This window comes from Coenobita brevimanus, chromosome 47, assembly GCF_032717465.1.
Source record: "Coenobita brevimanus isolate Jiangsu-jjx chromosome 47, ASM3271746v2, whole genome shotgun sequence".
In the NCBI taxonomy this organism is placed as follows: Eukaryota; Metazoa; Arthropoda; class Malacostraca; order Decapoda; family Coenobitidae; genus Coenobita; species Coenobita brevimanus.
In genome coordinates, this window is record NC_137000.1 from 12,191,895 (window position 1) to 12,219,499 (window position 27,605).

At 41.1% G+C, this 27,605-nt stretch overlaps 1 protein-coding gene across 1 annotated transcript in view; it reads right to left on the reverse strand.

Moving 5' to 3' along the window:
* Window positions 1-617: 617 nt before the first annotated feature.
* LOC145399075 (carboxylic ester hydrolase-like) overlaps window positions 618-27,605 on the reverse strand; it is a 76,304-nt gene continuing 49,316 nt past the window's right edge. Inside the window, exon 11 of the mRNA XM_080271830.1 lies at window positions 618-718. Coding sequence (XP_080127956.1) covers window positions 659-718 — 60 coding nt within the window. The 3' untranslated portion in view covers window positions 618-658. The remainder of the gene's footprint in view (window positions 719-27,605) is intronic.

Below are 27,605 nucleotides of genomic sequence, written 5' to 3' on the forward strand. Positions count from 1 at the left end.
GGGTGGTGGGGTCAGTGCGGGGGTGAGGGGGTGGTGAGGGTGGTGTGGTGCAGACTGACTCCCTCTGTGTGTTGTAGTCTTGTCCTGAGCGTGTGTGTGTTTTTTATGTAGAAAAAATAAACAAGGCAAAATAAAAATAAAGTGAAATGTTGAACAGTCTTAATAGGTCTACATAACATTGCCAATAAAGTAAAATGCATTTCTAGATTACTACTGTACTAACATCCCCAAACATGACTACAATTCGTTTGTGGACACTTCTTCCGAGATTTGGGCGCATGCCCATTGGTACAAAGAAAGAAATATAGATAGATAGATCAACAGAGTGAGAGTGAGATAGCAGACAGGTAAACGGACGGATGTAAAGACAGAAAATAGAAGTTGCAGCTGCCACCTCATGCTTATCTGAACGTGAGACAAGTGGACTGCAGGCTGAAGCTGTCCTCCACTCACAGCTCACGATCCTCCTTACAGGGGATTGGGAGGGGAATGAAAGACTTTTGTAAAACTGGACTGCACCACCTGGCCATATTGGTGTCACCAAGTGAAGATGTTCCCCTCCAGCACAAGCCTGATAGATAAAGACATAGGTAGTAGATAGATAAACAAGAGTACAACGACACTGTACGACTCCTCGATGTGTAACATTTCCTTCTTCTTAAACCTCACAGCTCAGGAGCTGATGGACTGGTAGAAGTGATCTCAGAAACTTTCGTGCCTGTGTAGAGAGGAAAATTAATCATACTAACAATAGCAATAATAATAATAATAATAATAATAATAATAATAATAATAACAATTACAATATTAATAATGATGATAATACTAATTACTCCCACTACTACCACTACTACTACTAATAATAAAAATAATAAAAAGAACAAAAACAACAACAACAACAACAACAATAATAATAATAATAATAATAATAGTAATAATAATAATAATAGTAATAATACCAATAATAAGAGAAATAAAAAATAATAAAAATAATGATATTATTATTATTTTTATTACTGTTATTGTTATTATTATCATTATTAAGCAATAAGGAAAATAACTCACTTATATCAGCAATGCTTTGTTTTCTCACACCATAATATTTCTATCACTCTCTTGCTCTTTCACTCTCTCTTCCACTCTCACTCTCTCTTCCTCTCTCACTTTCGCTCTCTTTCACTCTCACTCTCTCTCTCTCTCTCTCTCTCTCTCTCTCTCTCTCTCTCTCTCTTCCTCCTCACTCTCACTCTGTCTGTCTATCTGTCTGTCTGTCTCTGTCTGTCTGTCTGTCTTTCTCTCTCACTCTCTCTCTCTCTCTTTCTCTCTCTCTCTCTCTCTCTGTCTCACACACACACACATACTATCTCTCTCACTTATTCTCTCACTCTTACACTTCATATCTCTCTCACCCTCTCTCTCACTGTCTCTCGCTCTCATTCTCTCACACTCTCTCTCTCTCTCTCTCTCTCTCTCTCTCTCACTTTCTCACTATCACTCTCTCTCTCTCTCTCTCTCTCTCACTTTCTCACTATCACTCTCTCTCTCTCTCTCTCTCTCTCTCTCTCTCACACACACACACACACACACACACACACACACACACACACACACACACACACACACTCGTGCAAGATTTTTCCTAACGCAACATGTGAAGGAAACCACCAGAAAAAGAGGACTTGATGTACCTTCATTGCTAGATCTAATATTTACTAGGCAACAAAATGATATTGACAGTTTAATATATCACCCTCCACTCGGCAAAAGCGATCATGCATTTCTAAATTATAACTTCAGGATAGCATATGACATAGTTAACAGCAAGGGTAGTTACAAAAAGAGCCTAAACTATAAAAAGGGAAATTATCTAGACCTAAAGAAGTATTTCTTAGAAGTTGATTGGGAAAATGAGCTTAGAGGACAAGATTTAAATGCTGTATATAAAAAATTCTGTGAATTTTATGAAATAGGAGTCCAGAAGTACATCCCACAGCACAAAGAAGCAGATAAGAAAATACAGAAATGGTTCAATACAGAATGTAAAAAATCAAAAGAAAGAAGAGATTTGTTGTGGAATAGATATAGAAGACACAATAGTGACAGGGCGTATAATAATTACAAACAGGCAAGAAACGATTATACAAGAATAAGGAGGGAAGCCCAAAAACAGTTTGAGGAGGATATAATAAATAAAAGTAGTGATCAACCAAAGCTGTTTTACAGCTACATCAGAAGCAAAACCAAAGTAAAAGATATAATACTCGTACAATCCATTACGGACGAGGGAATCACTTACACACAAGAAAAAGATATTTGTGAAGCACTAAATAAGAATTTCCAATTAGTTTTTATAGAAGAAAAAAAATTTGAGAGGGACTATGTGGAACATGCATGTCCATACATACTACCAGATATACAAATAGCAGAAAAAGTAATACAGGAGGAGTTAAGAAGATTAGACAGAGGAAAAGCAAGTGGTCCTAATGAAATTTCATGTTGGGTACTACAAGAATGTGCAAAGGAGTTAAGTAAACCATTATTTTTAATTTTCAAGAAATCTTTGAGACAAGGTAAACTACCTGATATTTGGAAAAAAGCAAATATTGTCCCCTTATTCAAGAAAGGAAATAGACAAAATCCACTCAACTACCGACCAGTATTACTGACCAGTGTTGTAAGCAAGGTATTAGAAAAGCTTATAAGAAAAGCTTGGGTAAATCATCTAGAAGAACACAGTATGATAACAGAAAGACAGTTTGGTTTCAGAAAAGGAAAATCATGTGTTACGAATCTGTTGAGCTACTATGACAGAGTAACAAACACAATACACGAAAGAGAAGGATGGGTGGACAGTATCTATTTAGATTTCAAGAAAGCTTTTGACACAGTACCACACCAAAGACTTTTATGGGAACTGTACCATCAAGGAGGAATTCGAGGCAAACTGTTTTGTTGGATGCAAGACTTTCTCAAAAAAAGAGAAATGAGAACAGTACTAAGAGGAAACTACTCATCAAGGAAAGAAGTGACTAGTGGAGTACCACAGGGTTCAGTGCTGGCACCAATCATGTATTTAGTGTATATCTATCTATCTATTGCCAGAAGCCTCAATTCCGTTTGGGGTGACCACAAACAAATCGCCTCCAAGTCGCCCTGTCCCCCGCCATTTCACTGCCCTGCTCCCAACTCACACCCCCCTTTCTCATATACCTCTCCACCCCATCTCTCCATCTCATCCTCGGCCTACCCCTCCCTCTTCCCCCCTCCACCTCACATACACTCTCTTCGTGAGTCTTTCACCCTCCATCCTCTCCACATGGCCAAACCACCTCAGTGTGTTCCTCATAACGCTTCCTATCACATCCACATCCACACCACAACGCTCCTTTATATCCTCATTCGTCAGCCTGTCTCTCCATGTGACTCCACAGGCTCCTCTTAAATAACTCATTTCCACTGCTCTCACTCTTGACTTGTGTCCTTCCAACAACCTCCAAACTTCACTTCCGTATGTTAGAGTTGGTATCACAATACTGTCATATAGTAACTTTTTCACTTCCATGCTTACTTCCCTGTTTCTAATCACTGCTTTCAAAGAACCAGCAACCTTTCTTCCCTGCTGTACCCTTTCAAGCACTTCACCCTCCAAACCTCCATCCTTTCTCATCACACTACCCAAGTACTTAAACGTACTCACATTTTCCAATTCCTGACCATCCAACCTCGCTGTACATTCACTGACTTCACCTCTCTCAAAGACCATCAGTTTACTCTTCCCTACATTCATCTTTAGATTCCGTTTCTTACACACTCTCCCAAACTCATCCACCAAGCCTTGCAGCTCCCCTTCGTCTTCACTCAACAACACAGTATCATCTGCAAACAACAGTACAGAGAGTTTCCAAACACTATCCTCTCTCACCGGGGCCACTCCAACATCCACTACCCTACCTTGTGCCTCTTTTATTACCCCATCCATGAACAGATTGAACAACCATGGAGACATGACACATCCCTGTTTCAACCCAACTTTCAAAGAGAAAAATTCACTTAGTTCACCATCCACACCCACTGCAGCCTCCGCACCATCGTACATACTCTTCACAGCATTCAACAACTTCCCATCTACTCCATATATTCTTCACACTTTCCACAATCCTTGTCTATCCACCCTGTCATATGCTTTCTCCAAATCCATGAAAGCCGCATACAACTTCTTTCCCTTCTCTAGAAACTTTTCCACTAAAGATCTAAGAATGAATATCTGATCTACACAACCTCTTCCCTTCCTAAAGCCTCCCTGTTCTTCTCCAACTGCTTTCTTTGTTCTTTCTCTAACTCTGTTAATAAGTATCCTACCATACACTTTTCCTATTATACTAAGAAGATAAATGCCCCTATGATTACCACACACTTCTTTTTCCTCTTTTCTTTTGTACAAGGGAATAATTATACCTGACTTCCAATCCTCCGGAACTCTACCTTCCTCCCAGGCCAATCTGCACATCTTCCACATCCATTCAATTACTATCTCTCCCCCATGCTTCAGCATTTCACCACACACTCCATCAATTCCTGGGGCTTTCCCCGATTTAACTTTCTTCATTGCTTCCACAACTTCTGTTCTACTGATTTCTTCCTGTCTTCTCACCTCCCTCCTTCTCGCAGCCATTCCCCAGCCACTTATACTCGCATTACTTCCATCCTCTATGTTCAACAATTCCTTAAAGTGTTCTTTCCATCTGCTCACTTTTTGTTCCTTCTCCACTAGTAATCTACCATTTTTATCTTTCACTCCCCTGCTAACTTCACTTCCACCCTGTCTTACTCTTTTCACCTCTTTCCAGAACATTTTCTTACAGTCCCTCCACTTTACACTCATATTCCTTCCAAATTCCTCATCCACTCTCTTCTTACTCTCTCTTACTAATCTTTTCACCTCTCTCTTTCTACATATAACTCTCTCTTCCGCCTCTCAACTTCTTCCACGCCCCTATTTCTCATCCATTCATTGTATGCTTTCTTCTTTTGTGCCACAGCCTGTCTCACCTCTTTAGTCCACCACGCTGTTCCTTGCACCCCCCTCCGTCTTCTCTTCCTTCCACACACCACATCACATGCTGCATATATTTCTTCTGTAAATATCCTACACACACCTTCCACGTCTCCCTTCTGCTCCAATTCATATTTGCCCAATCGTTCCTCCACTTCTCTCTTATACTCTGCCTTTTTCTCATCCTCTTGTAACCTTTCCACTCTCCTTGCAACTACTCCTTCCTCTCGTCTTTCCCTTCTTCTATTCCTCCATCTTACTTGAATTTTAATTCTGGCCACCACCAACTAGTGGTCAGAAAGTCCACTCCCCCAACCTCTATACGCTCTTGCATCCATTACACATCTTTGCATCCTTTCATCCAGACACACAATCAATCATTGCCTTCCTTTCATTCAGTTCACCACCCACCCTTCTCATCACTCGCCATGTATACCTGTGGATCATTTTATGCCTGAAGAGGGTATTGGCTATCACCAACCCCCTCCCAGCACAAATGTCCACTAACGCACTCCCATTCTCATCTATCTCAGCAGGCACACCCCACTCACCAACTATTCCATCCACCTTCACATTCCCAACTTTACCATTGATATCACCAATCAAAAACACTCTCTCATTCCTTCCAAACTTTTCCATGCACACTTTTATATTTGTCCAGAACTCTTCTCTCACTCTTCTAGCACGATCTTGCGTTGGCGCATACACACACACAATCACCCACATTTGTATTCCAACTTTCAACTTTACCCACACAATCGTTGACCCAACTGATTCATACTGTCTTATGCTCTTCTTCCATCTTTTACTCACAACTATACATACTCTTTCCTTTGCCCTCTCATTCTCGTACTCCTGCACATATACCCCATTCATACTCCCATTCTCTCACACTTTCTCCTCTCCATTTTGTTTCAGTCATTCCACATACATCCACTTTCGCACCCTCAAGCACCTGGACAATCTCTCTCTCTTTCACTTCATCATTCGCTCCCCTTACATTCCACGTTCCGATAACCATGTCCTTTGTCCGGTCCTTGGTCGTCATCGTTTGGTCAATCCTTGTCCGAGGCTTATTGTTTGTTTTTTTTAGTTAGTTGTTTTCAGGGGAGGGGCACTAACCCTCCGCCAACGCTTTTAGTCGCCTTTTACGACAAGCAGGGATACTGGGGGAGTATTCTTGAAAAAAAAACCCTACAAAGGAGAATTACAAACACAGACTCTTGTAAAGAGCTACAAGAAGAATTAAATAAACTTTATAAATGGAGTAGTACATGGCAAATGGAATTCAATGTGGACAAGTGTCATGTAATCAAGTTTGGTAAAAGTGGAAAAAGACCTGATTGGGATTATAAGTTAGGAAATAAAACACTATACACATCAGAAAGAGAGAAAGACCTAGGTGTGATTATCAATAACAGACTATCTCCTGCTGACCACATCAGCGAGAAGGTACGGAACATGTATACACTGCTTGCAAATATGAGAATAGCATTCACATACATAAATGAAGACATGCTAAGAAGGATAATAACATCATTCATTAGACCAACCCTGGAGTATGCATCAGTAGTCTGGAGTCCTCATCTCAAAAAACACATAGACAAGATTGAAAAAGTTCAAAGGGCCGCTACAAGATGGATACCAAGCTTAAGGGACCTAAGCTACGAAGAAAGACTAAATAAACTGAATCTACCAACACTACAGGAGAGAAGGAAAAGAGGTGACATGATAATTCTAAATAAGTGCATATCAGGGAAGGAGAAAATAGACATAAATGATTACTTAACATATGGAGAAGCATCAGCAAGAGGACACTGCAAAAAACTGCATAAGAGAGGTGATAAAGACGTAAGGAAATTCAGTTTCCCAGTGCCAAAACAATTCACAAATTTAAGGATATGTACGATAAATATGGTTTAAGACACGGGACAGTACGAGCTTGACTCATTCGTGTCAAGATACAATGAGGTAAGAATTAGCCTAAAGCAGTGCTGCCAACCTTGGGGAAATATCCCCAGATTTAGGGAATCGATGGTCCGAATGGGGAAATGGGGAAAATGTCTCAATTTGGGGAAATTTGGGCGTTAAGAATTTATTGCGTAAATAATGCAATTTATCGACAAAAAAAAAAAAAAAAATCAACAATACTGAATACAAAATGTGCTTATAAGTGAAAGAGTTGACACTTCATTTACCAGATCGGAAGAAATTCAGTCTGCAATGTGTGAATATCGTATACTGTGTGGGTGTGAACCTGAACCGAACAGGTCAGACCCAGAGATTAAGCATATGCTAGCCGTCCATGTCCCACTGTCCCTTCGCTACGCAGTAGGCGACTACACCTGCAGTACAGTAACCGTCACCCAGACGCCCTCAGCAGTAAGTCACCACCAGTGTACTCCCCACTCATCGACATGATCTTAGCTTTCTTTTAACCAAGAGAGTTTTTTCCTTACAGAAATGTGAAGCAAAGTGTTTTTATTTATGTTATATTTGTGCAGTGTGCACATGAGTATGTATAAAGTAATGTAAATAGCTTTTACACACTCTTGTTTGTAAAAAAAAAAAAAAAGTATCTTTCCATCCAGTTTAATGTTTTCTTTCCTACCATAAGATACATTATTATGAGATGGGGAATTTTTGCTCGAGGATTCAGGGAATTCTGGAGCACTTTTGTTGGCAACACTGGAATTAGGTAAGAACACGGAGTCAAGGAGGAAAGACGTGCGCCGACAGCTCTCCATACCTAGCCAACAAGGGCAGTGGCATTACCTAAATTAGTATCTTTATATGAGTCAAGCTCTGTACCAGGTTAGACTAAATGATTTTTTATTAAAAAATAATAATAAGTTTAAACAAGAAAAGAGAACCGAGTGGCGAAAGAATGCGCTCAGTCAGCTGAGGTTTGTTTACACTACAACTGCCCCGGGGAATGTAAGTACTCTGTGCTTTTAGTATTGCAAAATGGACACATACTTTAGTAAAGCAAATTTGGAAAAGAAAAGGGATAAAGGTAGAAAGCAAGATGATGATGATTACCAAGAACTGGTTGGAATGGAGACTCACAATAGACTGGTTGAACGTGTACACAAACTGGAGATAGCTTTCAAGAATGAAATTCATGAAATAAAGAAGCAGATGCACTTGCAAAAGAAAGAAATAGAAAAACTAGGAAGGGAGGTCAACAAGAAAGACACAACCATCAGTGAACTAACAGTGGAACTTAGGAAGAAAATGAGTAAAATGGCAAGTACAGTAGTCAATCACGAGAGTATTATGGAAGAGTTCAAAAATGATACAGAGACAATTAGGCAAGTAAGCAGTCTGATAGACCAGAACAGTGATATTGAGGAGGAGATAACACAGGTGAATGAAGCTGTGCAAAGCAACAAAAATGATGTGGAAACCACGTATGCTGAAACTGTGAAAGTAAAGAAAGACTTAGAAACAAGGGTAGAGGAAAAAAACATTAAAAAGGAAGTGAAAAGAATAATCCAAAACAACCCAAAGTTAGTCAGAGATTCAGTAGATATCAACAAATCTACAGTAATCACTGGTATAGAAGAGAAAGAAGTAAAAAACAAGATCACAAGAGACAAAAAGCAGATGGCAAATGTAATGAGCTTACTGAAAGAAGTATCAGAGGAAATCTGTAGTAAAGATATAGAGGAACACAAAAGGTTAGGGAAATACGAGAAAAGCAAGACAAGATCTCTAAAGGTAACTTTCCAGAGTGTAAACACTGTGGAGGAGATACTAAAAAATGAAAAGAATCTTATGGAAAAAGAGGAGTTCAAAAATGTATGGATAAAAAGATGCCTAACACAAGAGGAACTGGAATTACTGAAAGAGAAGAGGGAGGAAGCAAAAACAAAAAAATGAGGGAACATCAGAAGAGGAGAAGAACACATTTTTTTACAAAGTAATAGGAATGCAGGTAGGGAAGTGGTACACAAACAGGAGGGAATAAAAAGGAGGAAGGTAGTAGAACCATGTCATGACAAGTATATAAACAAGATGATAAAGTTGATGTACTCAGATGTGGATGGAATGGTGTCTAAATTACTAGAGATAAATGATTGTCAGAGAAAATGAACCACATATAACATGCCTAACTGAAACAAAATTAACACCAAGGATATCCAATGACATACTAAACTTAGAGGAATACAATATATGGAGAAGAGACAGAAATTTAAAAAAAGGAGGAATTATAATATTAACTAAGAAAAATCTAAAAGTCAATGAAATAAAACTAGATATACCATCACAAGTAGAACTGATTAAAGCAGAGATCAACACATCTGAAGGGAAAGTAATTGTAGCCAATTTGTACATGCCACCCAGATCAAACACATGGGAAAGAGACGAATATGAGGACTTGGCAGAGAGTACAATTCAGAGTTTAAGATCATTACTACATAAAATGGAAGAGAAATCGGAAAGAATTATACTAACTGGGATTTTACTACAAATATAAATTGGAATACTCTAGATATAATTAGCCAAGAAAGCTGCTGGGACCAAAAGCTCCTGGATCTCGTGCAAGAGTTTTTCCTAACGCAACATGTGAGGGAAACCACCAGAAAAAGAGGACTCGATGTACCTTCAGTGCTAGATCTAATATTTACTAGGCAAGAAAATGATATTGACAGTTTAATATATCACCTTGCACTCGGCAAAAGCAATCATGCAGTACTAAATTACAACTTCAGAATAGCATATGACATAGTTAACAGCAATGAAAGTTACAAAAAGAGCCTAAACTATAAAAAGGGAAATTATCAAGACCTAAAGAAGTATTTCTTAGAAGTTGATTGGGAAAATGAGCTTAGAGGACAAGATTTAAATGCTGTATATAAAAAATTCTGTGAATTTTATGAAATAGGAGTCCAGAAGTACATTCCACAGCACAAAGAAGCAGATAAGAAAATACAGAAATGGTTCAATACAGAATGTAAAAAATCAAAAGAAGAGATATGTTGTCGAATAGATATAGAAGACACAATAGTGAAAGGGCATATAATAATTACAAACAGGCAAGAAACGATTACGGTATACAAGAATAAGAAGGGAAGCCCAAAAACAGTTTGAGGAGGATATAATAAATAAAAGTAGTGATCAACCAAAGCTATTTTACAGCTACATCAGAGGCAAAACCAAAGTAAAAGATATGTGGGCCTCCACGTCCAAAGGGGGTCAAGTGCCGGCTCGGCCAGTTTTGTGATAGCAGCAGAGAGCACTAGTTTAACCCTTCCTCTAACGGTTGGATGTGGAAATGACCCCCTTCCGACACTGAACATAGAGTTGAAAGTCGTATTTTGTTCAACATTGCCACTTTATTTTGTTCAACATTGCCACGTCCAAACCTGCACGCAGCTGCCTCGGCTCAAGGCAAACTCCGTGTCCAAAGGCTAGCATGTCCAGAGGTGGTGGTGAGCACGGCGGAGGTGGTGGTGGTGGCGGGGGAGGTGTCTGTGCAGGTTGAGTTTGTGTTCCTGAAGTCCGGCCGCTCGTACATGCCCTCCCCCCCAAAACCAAGCCTGTTGTAGTCGTGGGGGGGCTCAGGGGTCTGGGGCTGGGACCTGATGGTGGGGGTGGTTTCCCTATGCCCTTCTTCCCCCCTATACCCTGCTTCCTCCTATACCCTGCTTCCCCCACCCTTGGGTCCCAGTCCTTGGCCCTACTAATTTGCTTGGTCCTTTTTCTTCTCTTTTCTTCTTTTATTTTCTTTCTTCTCACCTTCCTAAGGTGTGAGAGCCGTGCTGATGGGATGCAAGGCTGTCTCTTTTATGTCAGTCGATAACGGCCTCAGGGAACCATGGGTACGGTAGCCCTTGTTTCTTTCACCCTTACTCTTGACTCGGGCTCTCAGGAGTGGACTAGTTAATTCCCGCTTGAATAATTAGGCTCACCATGGCCAACAATGAAACTATTAAAAACCCCCAAGGAGCAACGGGAGATGCTCCTCCAAAACCTTCTCCCGGTTAGGCGGATCCCCCTCCCCGTACTTTTCTGCCTCTTTCTTCCTCTTCCTATCCTTCTGTTTCTTCTTCTCCCCCCCCTTTCCTTCCCCCTCCCCTCTTTCCAAACCCTCCAACAATAACATCAATTTTTGGTCGCCAGACATGGCCAAAATTCATCAACATTGAACCTACAACAAATGACCTCACCCTCCATCTCTCTCTCCTTCAACAAATAGGTCCCGACGTCACTTTCACATCACGACCAAATGGAGACCGCCTCTTGACTGTTAAAACTGCTGCGCAGGCTGAGAAGGTGAGGTCGCTCACTGATCCCTCTGGTCATCCCATCTCAGCAACTCCAGATCTCCAATTAAACTCTAGTACTGGAACTGTTCTCATTCCCTCATACATAACAATTGGAGATCGTAACTTCTCAGAATGTTCCGCAGACATCCAAGCAATCTTGTCTGCACAACAACTACCAGTAATATCTGTTCAGTGCTACACACTTCCCCCCCAGGGGCGCCGCAAGTACTCCGCCAACATTGCCAAAATAATCTTTAAAGACCGCGATTTACCTGCCTCTCTCATCATTGGTGGTACACGACTTGCAGTCAAAGAATATACGCCTCATCCTCGACAGTGCTCTTCTTGTTGGCGCTACGGCCATCCAGCTAAATACTGCAGGTCAGAGGCAGTGTGCCCAACCTGCGCCCAACCCGGCCACACCTCCTTAACCTGCGTAGCACAGAACCAAGTCTGCCCGAACTGCCAAGGCTCTCATGCTGCCTCGTCCCGGAACTGTCCAGAATACATTTTTGAATCGGAAGTCGCAAGGATTCGCTGGAAAGAAGGTCTCTCCCTCCGTGCAGCCCGTCAACGTGCCCGTGATTTAGGATTCTCCTCCCGTGTTACCTATGCCCGAGTGGTCCGGCCTATTTCCACTACCTCTGCCACCTCTCAGTCCTACCATACTACAACCACGACACACTCTAACTGCTTTTCTACCATCACCTTATCTGACACACCTGTCCCCTTGGTATCTCCAGCCACCAGCTCCTCTACTATCTCAACCTCTTTTCCTGTCCCTACTCATACCTCCTCTACACCTACCCCTCTGTCACTATTGTCTCCTCTCCATCTGTCTCTACTCTCCCCTCTTCCACCTCCCCTTCTCCCTCCTCTTGTTCTGCCTCCTACTCTCAGGCCCCATCAGTTTCTCTTTCCAACTCTTTCTCTGTCCTAGACTCTTCCACTCCTACCTCCTCCTTGTCACTTCCGTTGTCCACTCCCCTCTCTTCCCCCCATCGCCCTTCCAGTTCTGCTGCTCCACCCCGCTCATCCTCTTCCCAACACCAACAGTTACTTCCTCTGCCACAGCGTGATGCCCGCCGTCTGCCTGCCTCTGGCAAACGTGGGCTGCCTCCCACCACATCGGATACCAAGGGTACCACAAAACCCACACACTCTCCCCCAACTCGTAAAATGCGAATTACTCGTCCTTCGCCCTCCGTGACACCAACAACAAAGATCCCTGTCTCAACCCAACGATCAGCTAGTTCCAACCCTATCCGGACTCCTCAAACCACTCCACAACCAGTTCCAGCTCCCCTGTCAACACCACAGATGACACAATCAACAGGTGCCGAGAGTGAAACTCTCTCAGATATTATGGAATACTTAGCAACTCCTTTACAAGAACCACTGAGTCCCCCAAAAATACGTCATACAGCAGAAGTCCATTCAGCTCCTTCCGATCTTCCTCCCACTCCCATCCCTCCTTCCCCTTCTGCCCCTCTTTCATGTTCTAATCCCTCTCCTTTATCCCTCCCTATGCCACCAGGCTATAGCGACCGTCCTGCTCATTCACCTCTTCCACACTCTGCTCCTATTCCTACCATTGAACCAACCCGGTGATGTGTGATACCCGTTCAACATAAATTCGTTTTTTTTACTATATTTTATTCTTTGTAATTTTTTGGTAACCTTTTACTTTTCTTTGATTTTACTTTTAGTTCTTTTATTTTACTTTTTAGTGTTATACAATTTTAATATGTCTCTTTTACAATGGAACATGCGAAGTTTCATGGCCCACCGTAATGATCTACGTTATCTACTTTCAATTCACCATCCTTCAATAGTCTGTTTACAAGAACTCCGTTTGTCTTCCCCACCAGTACCCATACCTGACTATTGTTTCTTGTTTTCTCCTGCTTCCCTTCCTGTTTCCGCCATTTTAGTTCATAACACAGTCCCATTAGAATATCTATCGCTTCACACCACTGTTCCATGTCATTTTGTTCGTGTTTTTCTCGAACAATGGATTACGATAGTGTCTGTATATTTCTCTCCCTCCCAACCTATTGATTTCCCAGCTTTAACCCTTTTATTATCACAATTACCCACTCCAATTTTATTAATGGGAGATTTTAACTTTCGCCACGCTTTGTGGGGCGATGATGTTACAAATTTGCGTGGCCGCCACCTTGAAATCTTTTATTTTTAATAACGATTTATCCATACTGAATACGGGAACTTATACACATTTTGACTCTAGAACTCACACTTTTTCCTGTCTTGATCTCTCCCTATGCTCCCCTTCTCTTTCCCTAGATTTCCATTGGTCTGTTCTTTCAGACGTTTTATATAGCGACCACTTTCCTATCAAACTTACTCTTACCACATATCATCCTGTACTCAGACCCCCTCGATGGTGTTTTCCGAAAGCTGACTGGCCGTCATTTACTTCTCTGACTGTTCCTACTGTACCTCCTTCTTCATTCTCTATTTTAGATATGCTCACTTATTTTAATGATTTAATTCTTAGTGCAGCTTTGACCGCGATCCCTAGGTCGTCCCGTCCTTTTACTTCTAAGTGTGTACCTTGGTGGGATTCAGACTGTACTGTAGCACTCCGTGTTATACGTGCACGTTGGAAGAGTTACCTACGCAAACGCAACACTGCGGATGAACAGAATGCATTTCTGCTGTTTAAAAAGGCCCGTGCCCGTCTTTGAAAGATTGTTAAACAGGCTAAACGCCGTAGCTGGAGGTCATACGTTTCCACCATTACTACCAATACACCCATTGCATCCGTCTGGAAACGTATACGCAAAATAGCGGGTAAGCATCTTCCTATGCCCTCCCCTGTCCTACACTTAGATGGAGAGTCAGTAGCAGATGCTCATCTAGTTGCTAATGGCTTAGGTCGTCACTTCAGTAATGTTAGTAGCGGCTCTCATCCCTCACCTGAATTTCATACCCTTAAAGCTGCTACTGAATGTACGCCTGTTGTCTTCAAGCTGTCGTCTAGTCAGTCATATAACGCGCCATTCACACTCCATGAATTGACCTCTGCCCTTCGTCTGTGTAAGAACACTTGCGAGGGTCCTGATGGCATACACTATAATATGCTCCGTCACCTTTCCCCTCAGGCCATGGCCTTATTAATAACTATTTATAATCGTATCTGGACAGAGGGTGTTCTTCCCCCCTCATTTCGTGATGCTGTCATTCTCCCATTTCTTAAACCGGGAAAGCAAGGCCATGTCCCTCAAGATTATCGCCCGATTGCTCTTACTAGCTGTCTTTGCAAATTGTTTGAGCGTATGATAAATCATCGCCTTATGTGGCTCCTAGAGTCCAAGCAACTTTTGTCTTCTTCACAATTTGGTTTTCGAAAAGCTCGCGGCACCTTAACTCCCCTCCTAAATCTTGAGACTTATATCCGTTCAGCCTTTGCCACTCGACAATCTGTTATCGCAGTGTTCTTCAACCTTGAGAAAGCTTATGACACAGCCTGGCGCTACCATATTTTAAGCACAGTTCGCTCTTGTGGTATTGATGGTAACCTTGGTGTCTTTTTAAAGAATTTTCTATCAACTCGTTTCTTTAGAGTCCGTGTTCAACATACCTATTCAGACTCATTTCCACAATACGAAGGTGTTCCTCAGGGCAGTGTTCTTAGCACTACTCTATTTTTATTAGCAATTAATGGGATTGTTTCTTGTCTCCCAGTTGGTGTCCGTTCTTCTTTGTATGTTGATGATTTTGCAATATATGCCTCAAATCCTGACATCTCTGCCCTTGGTGCTCTTATTCAACGTGCAGTTTCCGCTGCCTCAGAATGGGCCACTTCTCATGGCTTTCGGTTCTCTCCTCTTAAGTCTCATGCTATTACTTTTAATCGTTCTCATCATATTCCTCAACCACCTCTTTTTCTTTATGGCTCTCCTCTCCCGTACAAAACCTCCGCTTCCTTTCTTGGCCTTCTTTTCGATTCCCGTCTTACTTGGAAGGATCATATTACCTCCTTGAAAACCTCAGCCTTGCAACGCCTCCGTCTCTTTTAAACTTTGTCTCATGTGTCATGGGGTGCTGATCGAGCTACTCTCCTTCGCCTCCATATTGTTCTCGTTCTCTCCAAACTTGACTATGCTTGCCAAGTCTATTCTTCTGCTTCAGACGCCGTCCTCCAACAACTTGATTCTGTACATCATTACGGTTTGCGTCTGGCTCTTGGTGCCTTTAAGTCCTCCCCAGTTGAGAGTCTGTATGCTGAATCAGGAGTTCCATCACTCTTCCGTCGTCGCGCTCTTCTTTCTCTTCGTACCTATGCTAAGTTGCACTGTTTTCCTCATACCCCTTCTCTACTTCCTCCCAGTCCTGACCCAGGCATATTTTCCACTCCTAGGACCAAGCCACCATTTGCAGTTCGAACCCGTACTCTTCTCTCGCGCTCCTCTCTTACTGTTAGTAATGTTTTTCCTTTCCGCACTTGTCTTTTTCCTCCATGGTTACTTCCTCGACCCCACATTTGTTTTTCCATTTTCCCTTATTCCAAGTCCAATTCTCCTCCTTTCATTCTTTGTTCTCGGTTTTCAGACCATCTCTCCCAACATTCCTCCGCAGTCCCTATATACACTGATGGTTCAAAAACTCCTGCTGGCGTTGGATTTGCGATACTCTTTCCTGACACTCATTATCATTTTAGCCTTCCTACCTATGCAAGTGTTCTAACAGCAGAATTATATGCCCTCTTGTTTGCGTTGCGGTATATTTGTCATGCCTCTTCTTCCTCATTTGTGATATTCTCTGATTCATTTAGTGCTCTATCCCTTCTTCAGTCACCTTCGGCTTCTCACCCTCTGGTTCTTCGTATCTTGGAATGGCTGTTCCGTATCTCCTCCCGTCGTAAAACAGTCCAGTTCTGTTGGGTCCCAGGACATGTGGGCATCGCAGGCAATGAACGTGCTGATCAGTTGGCTCGCATGGCAGTTAGCAGGGATGTCTCTCCTTCCTTCCTCATTCCAGTCTCTGACCTTCTTCCTGCTCTGTCATCCTTCCTTCAGCACCGGTGGCAGTCTTGTTGGGACTCTATCACTAATAACAAACTACGTGTTGTTAAACCGTTTATTTCTCCTTGGTTGACCCCTTGCCACCGTAATAGGAGGTGGGAGACGGCTTTAGCTCGCCTCAGAATCGGTCATACACGACTTACCCACTCTTATTTGATGTCTGGTGATCGCCCTCCCCTTTGTACTCGTTGCAATACCATTCTTTCTGTACGCCATATTTTCCTTGATTGTCCACTTTACACACTACAGTGACGTATTGCATTTCCATTTTTGTCTCACCTCCAATGTCCCCCCCTTCTTGCAGACTTTCTCCGAGAGTCATCGTATTTTTCCCTCCATAATATCATGTCCTTCCTTACCTCTATTGGTCTTCTTTCCGACATCTAATTCCGTTCCTTTTTTCAATAGCCCCATCTGTGATATGATATACTCCTTCCATTGACCTATTTCTTCTGGCCCACCCAACGTACACAACTTGTAGCCGATGATCCGGCTTTGTGCTGGATTTTGGCACTAGGTTCTTATTGTTCTTCTTCTTCTTCGTACATGCCCTGTGACTGGGCCTTCAGCAACATCGAAAAGAAGATCAGGAAGACGAACTACCTGCCAAGTACTAAGGATTACACAGATGTAATAGCATCGGCTGTAACAAGGAAGTTCCCCATTGTGGCCTGGATGGACGACGGATTATGGATAATAGAGGACGACTGTGGCACTACATGGCACTATAGTGTCACACCTCACCTGCCCTGACCACCCCAGTTGATGACCCTGGCCTGGATATTGGACAACAGAGTATGGATAACGGAGGAAAACTGGGGCACTACATGGCATAACATGGCACTACTGGAACTGTACTGCATTCTTCACTACTAATGGGTGACTGTGGGCATTAATTTTGTGTAAAGAGATAGAAAAAGTGTTAATGTGTGTGGGGGAAGAGGACGAATGTTGTGTGGGGCTGTATTATTGCTAGTAGTGGTAGTAGTAGTAATAGTATCATTTTTGTCCGGTATTGTTATGATGCTTTCATGCTGCCCATGCTATCGACGATTGTTAACAATATTAATACTGATATTATTGTAATACAGGTATTTCGCAACAGGAGCTGCTTGTAAAGTTCAATAAGAGTGCAACATTATGCAACTGTAACAACAAGCAATAGATACATTATTTTTCAAAAAATTCATTATCTTCTATCAGATTCATACACTTCAGGTGTTAAGCTGTAATTTGATACCAAAATGAGCACTGGACGTCAATAACTAACGAAATTACAGTTGCAAACACTTTGTTGACCTTTACAAGCCTCTCCTCTAAAATTTTATTTTTGGTGCATGACCCCCTTTGGATGCGGAGGCCCACATATAATACAATCCATTACGGACGAGGGAATCACCTATACACAAGAGAAAGATATTTGTGAAGCGCTAAATGAGAATTTCCAATTAGTTTTTACAGAAGAAAAAATTTTTGAGAGGGACTATGTGGAACATCCATGTCCAAACATACTACCAGATATACAAATAGCAGAAAAAGTAATACAGGAGGAGTTAAGTAAATTAGACAGAGGAAAAGCAAGTGGTCCTGATGAAATTTCATGTTGGGTACTACGAGAATGTGCAAAGGAGTTAAGTAAACCATTATTTTTGATTTTCAAGAAATCCTTGAGTCAAGGTAAACTACCTGATATTTGGAAAAAAGCAAATATTGTCCCCTTATTCAAGAAAGGGAATAGACAAAATCCACTCAACTACCGACCAGTATCACTGACCAGTGTTGTAAGCAAGGTATTAGAAATGCTTATAAGAAAAGTTTGGGTAAATCGTCTAGAAGAACACAGTATGATAACAGAAAGACAGTTTGGTTTCAGAAAAGGAATATCATGTGTTACTAATCTGTTGAGCTACTATGATAGAGTAACAAACACAATACAGGAAAGAGAAGGATGGGTGGACAGTATCTATTTAGATTTCAAGAAAGCATTTGACACGGTGGCTCAATCGGTAGAGAGGTGGCCTGCAGTCCTGGCGAACCCAGGTTCGAATCCCGGCTGGGGCAGGGAACAGTTTAAGGATTTGAATTTCATTAAATCAGGCTTTACTGATCTACTAGAAGACCCGCCGACATGTCGTAAAAATACCCCCGCTAATACCAATACACCAGTCCTGTATGAGACAGCCCTAGCATGTATTCAATATGGACGGTGGGTGTTAGCGCCGAAGTGGTGACATGTAGAGGTGTATGGTATGTAGGAGGACTGCTGGGCCTTCATAGCAGGCTGTGGAGCCCATGCCCAGAGTCGGACACATAAAAAAAAAAAAAAAAAAAAGACTTATGGAAACTGTACCATCAAGGAGGAATTCGAGGCAAACTGTTTTGTTGGACGCAAGATTTTCTCATAAAAAGAGAAATGAGAACAGTACTAAGGGGAAACTACTCATCATGGAAAGAAGTGACTAGTGGAGTACCACAGGGTTCAGTGCTGGTACCAATCATGTTTTTAGTGTATATAAATGATATAAACAGTAACACTGGAAATGAAAGCTATTTGAATATGTTTGCAGATGATGCAAAAATACAAAGAAGAATTACTATCACAGACTCTTGTAAAGAGCTACAAGAAGAATTAAATAAACTTCATGAATGGAGGAATACATGGCAAATGGAATTCAATGTGGACAAGTGTCATGCAATCAAGTTTGGTAAAAGTGGCAAAAGACCTGATTGGGATTATACGTTAGGAAATAAAACCTTACACACATCAGAAAAAGAGAAGGACCTAAGTGTGATTATCAATAACAAACTATCTCCTGCTGACCACATCAGCGAAAAGGTACGGAACATGTATACACTGCTTGCAAATATGAGAATAGCATTCACATACATAAATGAAGACATGCTAAGAAGGATAATAACATCATTCATTAGACCAACCCTGGAGTATGCATCAGTAGTCTGGAGTCCTCATCTCAAAAAACACATAGACAAGATTAAAAAAGTTCAAAGGGCCGCTACAAGATGGATACCAAGTTTAAGGGACCTAAGCTACGAAGAAAGACTAAATAAACTGAATCTACCAACACTACAGGAGAGAAGGAAAAGAGGTGACATGATAATGCTATATAAATGCATATCAGGGAAGGAGAAAATAGACATAAATGATTACTTAACATATGGGGAAGCATCAGCAAGAGGACACTGCAAAAAACTGCATAAGAAGAGAGGTGATAAAGACGTAAGGTAATTCAGTTTCCCAAACAGAGCAATTGATCAATGGAATGCACTACCGAATGAAATAGTGTGTGCCAAAACAATTCACAAATTTAAGGATATGTACGATAAATATGGTTTAAGACACGGGACAGTACGAGCTTGACTCATTCCTGTAAAGATACAATTAGGTAAGAACAATTAGGTAAGAACAATTAGGTAAGAACTATCTCTGTCTCTGTCTGTCTGTCTGTCTCATTTTCTCTTTTTGTCTCTCCCGCCCTCCGTCTCTCTTTTTGTTTTTTTTCTCTGTCTCTGTCTCTGTCTGTTTGTCTGTCTCTCACTCAGTCTCTCTCTCACTCTCACTCACTCTCTCTCACTCTCTCTCTCTCTCTCTCTCTCTCTCTCTCTCTCTCTCTCTCTCTCTCTCAGTCTCACTCTCACTCTCTCTCTGTCTCTGTCTGTCTGTCTCTCTCTGTCTCTCTCTCTTACTCTCATTCACTCTGTCTCACTCACACTCTCACTCTCTCCCTCTGTCTGTCTGTTTGTCTGTCTGTCTGTCTGTCTGTCTGTCTCTCTCTCTCTCTCTCTCTCCGCGTGTCATTTCTCATAACCGGCTGCGGCTGAATGTCTAGGTGGGGAAGGCCCGTCCCCTCACCCACCGCCTCCCACTCGAAGCCAAAGGAACCATTGGGGGTCGGGTTTCTGGGGGCAGGGAAGGCATGTTTGAGATTAAGTATGAGAAGAGAAACAGAGGAAGAAGGGAGTAATAAAACAATTAAGATGATGATGATGATTGATGATCTTATACACCTACTACTACTACTATCAGTAGTAATAATAATGGTAAACGATAATAATGAAATGATTAGTAATAATAATAATAATAATAATAATAACAATAATATTTATAGTAATAATATTAAAAAATGAAAAATCATGATGATGAAAGGAAGAGAATACTAAAACTGGCTTAAGAATGAAAGGGAGGGCTAAATACACAGCAAGAAGTGAAGCAGAATTCATAAGAGGCGAAAGGAGTGAAAAAAAAAAAAAAAGTAGTTTAGGAGGAGGACGAGGAGGAGGAACGGGGACGAAGAATTTAACCATCCCTTTTGGATGGTATTCTAAATGGCTAGGGATTTCCTAACACCTCTTCCTTAGTTATTTGTTCTACACATTTCATCTCATTATCCTCGTTCCTGTTACTGAAATAAACTATGCAAATACTGATATAATGTGAATAAGAGGCAAGAGAATATAAGCTAAACTACAAAAATAAATCACTTAGTAAGACCTGCTACAGTCTTCTATAATAATAAAACAATAGAAAACCCGTAAGAGAATGCAGTACGCAAAATAAATCGCAAAGAAAAAGGTGCTAAGAAGTCTCCTATGCCACCTAGTCTCAGGCCCTTATCCTTACCCTGTGGCGGCGAAGTTGACCCAGAGCTGCGTCATGATGGCCCTAACCTTGAGGTCGTCGGGGCGGGTGAGGTTGAAGAGGGAGTAGAAAGGCCCACCGGAGAACAGGTACAGTAGGTCGTCTGCGTGGGTCACCCCTGCAAGGAAATTACACGAACTGAAGACACAGCAAACAGTAACAAACAATAAAAAAAGAAAAAAGAAAAAAGAAATGTGGAGGAAACTACAAACTAATGTAGCCGAGTACAGAGCACGCAGAGATGCAACTAAGTATAGGTCAAACAAACAATAATGATTATATATTAAGTATAGCAAACTACAGTAACTGGGAATACGGATAATAAACTCTTGTAACAGTGTAATTAAAAAAATAGCAACAGTATACAGAGCAAACACTAAAAAACCACGGTAACTAGGTATAGGGTTAACAGACTTTGGTAACTAAGTACTGGCCATACAACCTAACCAAGCAGCAGTAACCAAGTATACTGCACAGTGAGTAGTCTGAGTGAAATAAATTATACTGAGTAAAGGGAAAACAAAACGTAGTAAACGAGGACAGGCAAACAAATTGAAGCACGTATGCTGGGCAATGAATCTGTTACCACATTTAACCGTTCCAGTTAAAAAAATCTCGCCTAAGCTGAAAAAAGAAAAAGAAAAAAAAAAAAAGTCTGAGGATGGCAGGAATGAAACCTGAAATAAGTCATCGGATTGAAATGATTAAGTAGAAGGAAAACAGACTCACAGTGCTTGCCAACTATGGGCTTCACCAGGTTTGCCACGGAATGCTGACCCCTGTGCGTTAGCTCAAAAGCGTACACCTTCCTGTTCGTGTTTCGTGCGTGGACCTGGGCTGTGAGGTCGCTTGGAACACCAAAGTTGTAGTCAGTGAACAGCTGTGGGAGTAGATGTGACGGCAGTGAGAGGATCTGAGAGAATCTGAGGCACGGGTAGTAGTATGCAATGAAAGAGATGGATATTATATATTGTAACAAAGATAATAGGGGAGGAAAAGGTGGGTAGATTGTGAGAAATGCGAATGCCAGGAAGGTATGAAAAAGGTGCAAAGATTGTCAGAAACATGAAAACTTGGAAGGTAAATTAAGATAATGGACAGTGCACCATCTAGGACCAGTTTAGAGTCCCAGTTAATATTTCCTTTGTAATACTGGAATGCCAAACTAAGACCACATTCCATTACTGTTATCTGGCTTTGAGACTGCTTGAAGGCTTTGCTAATCTCCGGCACTAAAGAGGAGCCCACAAGTTCTGGCGCTGTGTCCTTGGGTAAAGCAGCTGCGGGGTCCACTCGAGAGCCAAACTTCCCTATATTTTCATGGTGATGTGCTGTTTACCTCAAGGAGGCGCCACACCCTACACAGTATGACTATTGTGCTGTACCTGTGGGACAGCCCAGAGGAGGCAGTTGCTTGTCTGTGGTCGAGGAGTCTCCTTGGTCAGGCAGATCGAATTTAAGCACAGCAACAAGAAAAACAACTAACATCAGCAGTGTATTATATGGCTAATTATTATGAGAGATAAGAATGCAAGATAAAAAGAGTGAGAAGTGCAAGATGTACAATAAGATTATTAAATATGGCAAGTATGTGAAGCGAGATATTTAAAAAGGCGTGTATTCGAATAAGAATATAGCGAATAGCATTTGAAATGCACTTTATAAAGACGGGATCATGGGTGGGACACTGGCCAAAAATTTCCATCCTAAGAGAGTCAAAATCATAATTAAGAGGAAGAGATGTAGAGTGAAGAGAGTAATATTACAGTAGGCGTTTATTAAGTTATAAGTGAAACATATTTGGCCTTCCCTGAGTTACAAACCATTAGGCATGATATTTTTTCTCCAAGTTATATCTTACTAATACGAAGCAAATGAGAACGTCACGAAGAATCACATCAAATTCTGCTTTATTTTATTACCTGCGTTATTTCTTCGCTGTTCGTCTCGTCCACTTTCACACCACCAAGGTAGTGGTTAAAGATCGCTGTGGGAATGGCAAGGTTGGTGGAGGAGTTGGTCGCAGAACTGGTGGTGACAGAGTTGGTTGTGGTGGCACAGTCGGTTGTGGTAGAGTTGGTTGTGGTGGCACAGTCGGTTGTGGTAGAGTTAGTTGTGGTGGCAGGATTGGTATTATTCAGCAGGAGACTGAGGGGGCCGATCTCCTCGAAAATATTAACCAGTTCTGCTCTCATCTCTTCACGCTTGTACAGCACTGTTGAATGAGGGTAAGGAGACTAGACAAGTAAACCCCTAAATCCTACAACACATTTTTCAGTCTTTTTTCGCTGTTTCAAGACAGATTTGTTCAGCTTTGGAGAGACTTGAAATAGGGGAGAGTAAATCACCCACTGAATTGCCTCTTTAAAACAAAAGGTCTCTACAAAGATGAAGGTACTCAACTGAAGGCGGCAAGAATAAAGAAATAATACACGTCACCGTACTGAAGATAAACACAGAGTACAGCTTCTCTCATTGCTTTGAGTCTGTCACTCGCCAAGCTAGCCAGAGAGAGAGAGAGAGAGAGAGAGAGAGAGAGAGAGAGAGAGAGAATGTTATACATTAATACCTGCACTATCCTGATGCCCACTTCCCGGACATCCCCACTTACCGGACATTATCATCCCGGGATCCAATATTCCCAAAATGGTCCAAAAACCGCAAAAAATTTGAAAAAAATCCGACTTTTTCCCGCCCGTAATTTGAACTTGTAGCGCACGGCGTGGGACAGCTTTGTTTTAGTGCATCATTCCTCCAACGTTTGCTCGAGGGCCCCTGCATCCTCCCCACTTACCGCCCGTCTCTTGTCGTGAGTGCACGCTTGTCGTTATGGCTGCCCACGTGCTCGCTTTTGTGGTGCTGCCTTACCTGCTGCAGGCTCTCCTTCTGCTCTCGTGCCTCTCCTTCGTGTGTGTGATGATGGCCCCGCCGCCTGAGAAGAGGAAGAGATGGTTTTGACTCTGGAGAAGAAGAGGGAGATATTGGAGAAAGTGGATGCGGGATGGTCTTCGTCACACATCCTTCGTGAGTTCAACCTGGCCTGATCTACTTTGTTTGCTATCAAGAGATCCCGAGACAAACTCATGCAGTACACGACTGACTTCTCATCGAAAAGCAAAAGCAACGTGGAGAGGAAGATGCTTACTCCCAAGTATGGTGAAGTCGACCATTAAACGTTGATTTGGTATCAACAGCAATGTGCTGCTGGTGTGATGGTGCATGGGACGGAGCTGAAGGCTGCTGTTGAGAAGTTCGCAAGGCTTCACGACGCCCTAGACATCAAGATATCCGAGGGTTGGCTCTTCGTGTTCAAGTTACGACATGGCCTTACCAACTGTAAGTCTCATGGCGAAGCTTTGGACGTTAACGAGGATGGAGTAGAGGAGTTTCGGCACGAGGTGAAGGGCTTGATCGACAGGGAGGGCCTCACTCTCGGTCAAGTCTACAACACTGACGAAACTGGTTTATTTTATCGCTCTTTGCCTACGAACACTCTAGCTGAGGAGACGGAGAAGCGTGTACCTGGCCGCAAGCTCTCCAAGCAAAGGATATCTGCTTTGTGTTGTGCTAATGCTAACGGCATGCACCAGCTTAAGCCCGTTATTGTTGGCTGTGCAAAGCAGCCTTGGTGTCTTCATGGGGTGATGGATGTCCTTCTTGATCAGATCAGATCAGATGATTGTCGGAGGTAATGCCTTTTCAACGGCTCCGCCTGAGCTCTATTCCTTTTCATGCATTCACTACGTTGTACTTTGCTCCATTAATTTCTTTTTTCTTATTTCCCAGAGTTTATATTGGATACTTTTTTTCTGTTCAATGTTTATGTCACTAAATAAAAAATATCCAATTATTTCTTCTTCATTTTCAATGTAGGGATTTTGTAACTCCACACCATTCAGTCTCTGATCATTGTACACTGTGCACTCGAGCATAAAATGTTCTAGATCTTCTTTTTCTACACCGCATAATCTGCACTCTATATTTCCATTTTCATGTCTCTTTCTATCGAATAATGGCAGGTAGTTTGTTCTTGCTCTATAGAGGATTGTTGATGTGGGTCTGTTATCATATACTTGTTCTTCTCTGATATTCTCTTTCCATTCTTTATATAACTTCAGGCTTGTTTTCCTAGATACTTCCTCCTTCCATTTCTGTGTGTCCCAATTCATTGTTTTCTCCTTTAGTCTGCTTTTTGTCATAATCATTAATTCTCTGTCAGCTATTCCTATTAATTCCTTGTACTTATTTGTTTCCTTCATCCAGTTCATATTTTGTATATGCATCATTTCTAGTATAGTTTTTTGTAATTCATTTTTGCCTTGAAGAATACCCCTGGTGTACTCTAATCTACCTGTGATTATCCTTCGTTTAACTAATGATGCTCCAATCTCTCCTCTTAGTGTGCAGTTTGCTGCATACTTGGGTGCTCCTAATATTTGTCTGTATACTCCGTGTTTTATCCTTTGTAGCTTTTCAATTTCTGCTTCCGTGTAATTTATGATATTTGACCCATGAAGTATTGTAGGTACGGCTACGTTTTTCCAGTAGGTTTTACCTATCATGACTTTATTACAACACCTTGCTATTACCGAGTATGTAATATTTGCCATCTTTTGAGCTTTCTGTGCCATCATTTCCTTCTGTTTTTTGAAGTAGTTTCTTTTGTTGTCTATCTGTAATCCAAGGTACTTTATATTATCAGTTACTTTTATCCCTTCTATTTCATCTGGCTGGTTTTTCATATTATGATTGATGATATTACTTTTTGTTCTATTTATGTTTAGACCACATTCTTGACCAAATTGTATCACTGTTTTTAGGCTGTCTTTTGCATCTTCTATCGAGTGTGCCATTAGGAGTCCATCATCAGCAAAGAATAGTACTGTACTCCAATTTTCAGCTTCTCATTGATGAATCCAATATTTTGTCCTTCCAATTTTTCTATTATCAGGTTGGTTATTAATTTGAATAATATTGTCGAACCTGTGCAGCCTTGTCTAATCCCGCTAGTTATGTCCATTTCTATTTCAGAATCACCTACTTTTATTTTTGTTTTGTCTTCTTTATATATGTTAACAATGGTATCTATTATCTTTGGGTGTACCTTGTATTGCATTAGTGCCTGTACTATTTTCTCTCTTTTGAGTCAAATGCCTTTGAGTAATAAATGGATATTATTATAAGAGGTTTTCCCTTCTGGTAGCTATCCTCTATGCAGTATTGTAAGGTTAATAAGTTGTCTTCTATTCTAGCTCCCTTTGTGAAGCCTGCTTGTGTTTCTTTAGCCTCGTTATTCATGGTGATATGGCTATCCACAAATTTTCCTATCAGTGACATACATATTTTGTACAAAATATTGGTCAACGCTATTGGTCTGAGCTGGTCTGATGTAGGTTTAGTTGTTTTCTCTATCATTTTTGTATTGACCATACCCATTCCTTAACTTCTGTCCCATCATCTATAATGTGCTGAAAGCAGTTTGTAAGACTTTCTATACACTGCTCACTTTTTATCAGGACTTTGTAGAGTTCAGGTTTCTTTTTATCTGGTCCTGGGGCTTTTCTGTTTTTTAGCTTTTGTATGCACTGTTTTACTTGGTCTTGCGTAATATTTGGATATTCCATGGGTTTTATTTTGCTTTGTACTTTGCAGCACATGTCCATATGTTCTCTTATACTAGGAGGGAATTCATATGTTCTCTCTCTATTTTGTGCTATCGGTATATCTATATTCATGACATTCTGATTACTTTCTAGGTCCAGCTTGTTAATGTATTCTTGCCTTGTGTCACTATTCCATGCTTCATTTATGTTGTTTTCATGGTTTTTATAGATTTTATCCCAAGATTTTATTATTTCCTCACTAGCCTGTATATCATTTAGTTTGTTACCTTCTTTGCTGTATATTGCTAACTTGTCTAATTTTTTGTCTATACCCCTTAGTTTATTAACAGCCTCCCACAATTTTTTACCCTTTTCATTGCTTTCATTTATTTCTTTTGTGAGCTTTTGTTCATGTTTAAACATCTTTCTGATGAGGATTTGCACCTTCTGTTTTTGTTCCCTATAGAGCTCATATATTCTGTCTCTTTCATCCTGATTTTGTGTGTTTCATTTTTTCCTATTCAATTTTTTCCTCTCTTTTATTTCCTTTCTTATTTAATCGTTCATCCAAACAGGCTCCCTTATTTTATTTTCCCTTTCAATTACTTTTTTTCTATAGCTTGTTTTTAGCGTTTCGCTGGCAGCTTCTTCTATTAATGTATTCATCTGTGTTATATTAGTAACTCTGACTTCATTAAGTTTTTCTTCCACTCTATTTGCATACTGTTGTTGAGATATCTCATCTGTCCTGTAATACTCCACTGTTTCCCACTTTCCTTGTTTGTTGAAGTTTTCCCTTTCTCTTATTATTATATTCCTTACACAGATCAGATTATGATAGTGATATCTATAGTTTCTTGTTTCTCGTCTATATTCATGGTCTGGAAGTAGTACATTTTTCCACTGACATGTATGTAATCAGTTACACTGCACTGATTATCTCTAGATCACGTGTAAATACCTGTA